General features: G+C 36.7%; 1 protein-coding gene across 1 annotated transcript; it reads right to left on the reverse strand.

Moving 5' to 3' along the window:
* Positions 1–822: 822 nt before the first annotated feature.
* On the reverse strand, positions 823–1815 carry LOC124235101 (olfactory receptor 11H7-like). The gene has a single exon (XM_046652727.1). The coding sequence runs from the start codon at positions 1795–1797 to the stop codon at positions 823–825; it is 975 nt and encodes a 324-aa protein (XP_046508683.1). The 5' UTR covers positions 1798–1815.
* Positions 1816–2370: the final 555 nt, after the last annotated feature.

A 2370-nucleotide genomic window follows, 5' to 3' on the forward strand; every position in this document is an offset into this window, starting at 1 on the left:
CCATTATCTCCTAACTTGTGAAAGGCAACATCAGGAAAAGGCAATGAATGGTTCATCCTAAATAGAGTCGTCCAAAAATATTCTTCAGCCAGCCCTGATGGCCTTGTGGTTAAAGTTTGGCGCTCACCACTTTTGTGGCCCGGGTTCACTTTCTGGTGGCAGAACCACACCACCCATCTGTCAGTTGCCATGTTGTGGCAGCAGCCATACAGAACAAGAATGATTTACAGTTAGGATAAACAACTGGGATTTTGGGAAGGAAAAAAATATTTTAAAAAATAAATATATAATGGAAAAAATGTTGGCAACCATCTGGATCTAAATACAGAGTATTTTACCTAAATTTTGGTGAGAAAGTGAGAAGAAACATAATTATGATGAATGAATTTTCATAAGAAGGTGACTGCATCTTGCCATGTTTTCTAGTATTGACACAGGAATTAACATTTAAATGTTGTTTTGTAAATTTAGCATATGTAACTTTTGACTTACCAGAGAAATAATAGTAATAAATGTAAAATATAGACCTGATTTATTATTGTTATATATATGTGTGTAATGTTAACAGTAAAATTTTAACCGGTTTTAAATCTGAATACTTGTAAGACGAGTGATCATTTTTTTCTTTGCTTATTTTTTTACTTAGAAATTTTGAGATTAATATAAATTTTCCCTAACAATAAAAGAGGGACAGATGGCTACAGTTAGCTTAATAAACAGTTAATTACACTAGAACACATTTCTCCTCCCCCAAAAAGGTGTCTTCCTAATTCAATTAATACAATTGAATATCAATCTTTTCATTATTTTCCACATATTATGTCAGTTATGAACAAAAGGTTTTTGAAGACTTCTTGCATGCCTCAGACTAAATCTCACAGTTCTGAATAATTTTCTCAGAGCTGTCATCATTTCCTTATTCCGGAAACTATAGATAAAGGGATTGAAAAGTGGAGTGATCACAGAATAGGACAAAGTCACATATTTCTGGATCCCTGCTGGATTGCCTGCTGTTGGACTCACATATACAACCATGATAGAGCCATAGAATAAGGACACCACTGCCAGATGGGAACCACATGTGGAGAAGGCCTTATGCCAGCCTTCTGCTGAGGGCACTCTCAGTACAGCTCTGATCACCAGGGTGTAGGAACTGGTAATGAAGAATAAGGTGGAGAAAATGAGGACTGAGTTGTAGATGGCACAGAGGATCTCAGTGGCAGGAGCTGGCACACAGGACAGCTTTATAAGGGGTCCTATGTCACATAGGAAGTGATCGATTTTATTCAGACAACAAAACGGGAGCTGAGAGGTTAGGTAAACAGGCAAGAGGAAGTACAAGAAGCCACACACCCAGCAGCAGGCTCCTATTCTGATGCAGCGTTGAACTGTCATGACAGTGGGGTAGTGCAGGGGCCTGCAGATAGCAAGGTACCTGTCAAAGGCCATGGCAGACAAGAAGAAGGTTTCAGTGGAGCCCATGGAGAAGAAGAAGTAGAACTGAAGGAAGCAGCCAGAGAAAGAGATGGTGGTGTTCTCAGAGAGAAAGTTGGCTAGCATGGTAGGGACAGTGGAGGTGATAAACCAGATCTCCAGGAAGGAAAAATTTGCCAGCAGGATGTACCTTGGAGTTTGTAGTTGATGGTCCCACCTTACTGCACAGATAATGCACAGGTTTCCAATTAGTGTCAGAATATATGTCCCAGAGAAGATTGAAAAGAGGAGGATCTGAATTTCCCAGGCATAAGGGAAGCCTAAAAGGATGAATTTACTCATAGAGCTAGAGCAATTATTCATGGTGGAATATTGGTTTGTTTTTAAAGCTGCAAAAACAACAAATTTCCATATTAGAAGTGGGTTTACATACTATTACACATTAGGGTAGATGCTTTGCTTAAGCTCACATCATTCTGCATATCTGTAAATAACAAAATAACATAATCATCACAGTAGTCACAGTAATATTTCCATAATTTTCAGGTATTCAGGACCCTATTCTAGATATAATAAATGAAAATGAAAACTTTCCTGTCATCCTGAGGTTTAAAATCAAAGTTAGTTTATATTGAGAATAAGCAAGTGTATACAGGCCCTACAATTTTAGCTCAAGTAGTGAATGAATAAGGATTGAGTAAAAACAGACAAAGTAACTCAGTGTTTGTGACATGCAAAGATATTAACCATATTGATATTCAATATTCTTTGCTCTTTTGTGAAAGAACCATATGAAGCTGATTTGAGGACAATACCAATAGATTTAAATACTATTTGCAACTTAGTTGATTTCAGTTTTATTATGCTAGGTTATTGAATATACTCATATCAATTTTAGAATAGATTACAAACCAATGTTAAAATAAAAATTTAATA

This window comes from Equus quagga, chromosome 2 (genome assembly GCF_021613505.1).
Source record: "Equus quagga isolate Etosha38 chromosome 2, UCLA_HA_Equagga_1.0, whole genome shotgun sequence".
In the NCBI taxonomy this organism is placed as follows: domain Eukaryota; kingdom Metazoa; phylum Chordata; class Mammalia; order Perissodactyla; family Equidae; genus Equus; species Equus quagga.

Bases quoted from the DNA above. Each gene is read 5' to 3' on its own strand.
- LOC124235101 (XM_046652727.1), bottom strand. From the start codon at position 1,797: ATGAATAATTGCTCTAGCTCTATGAGTAAATTCATCCTTTTAGGCTTC.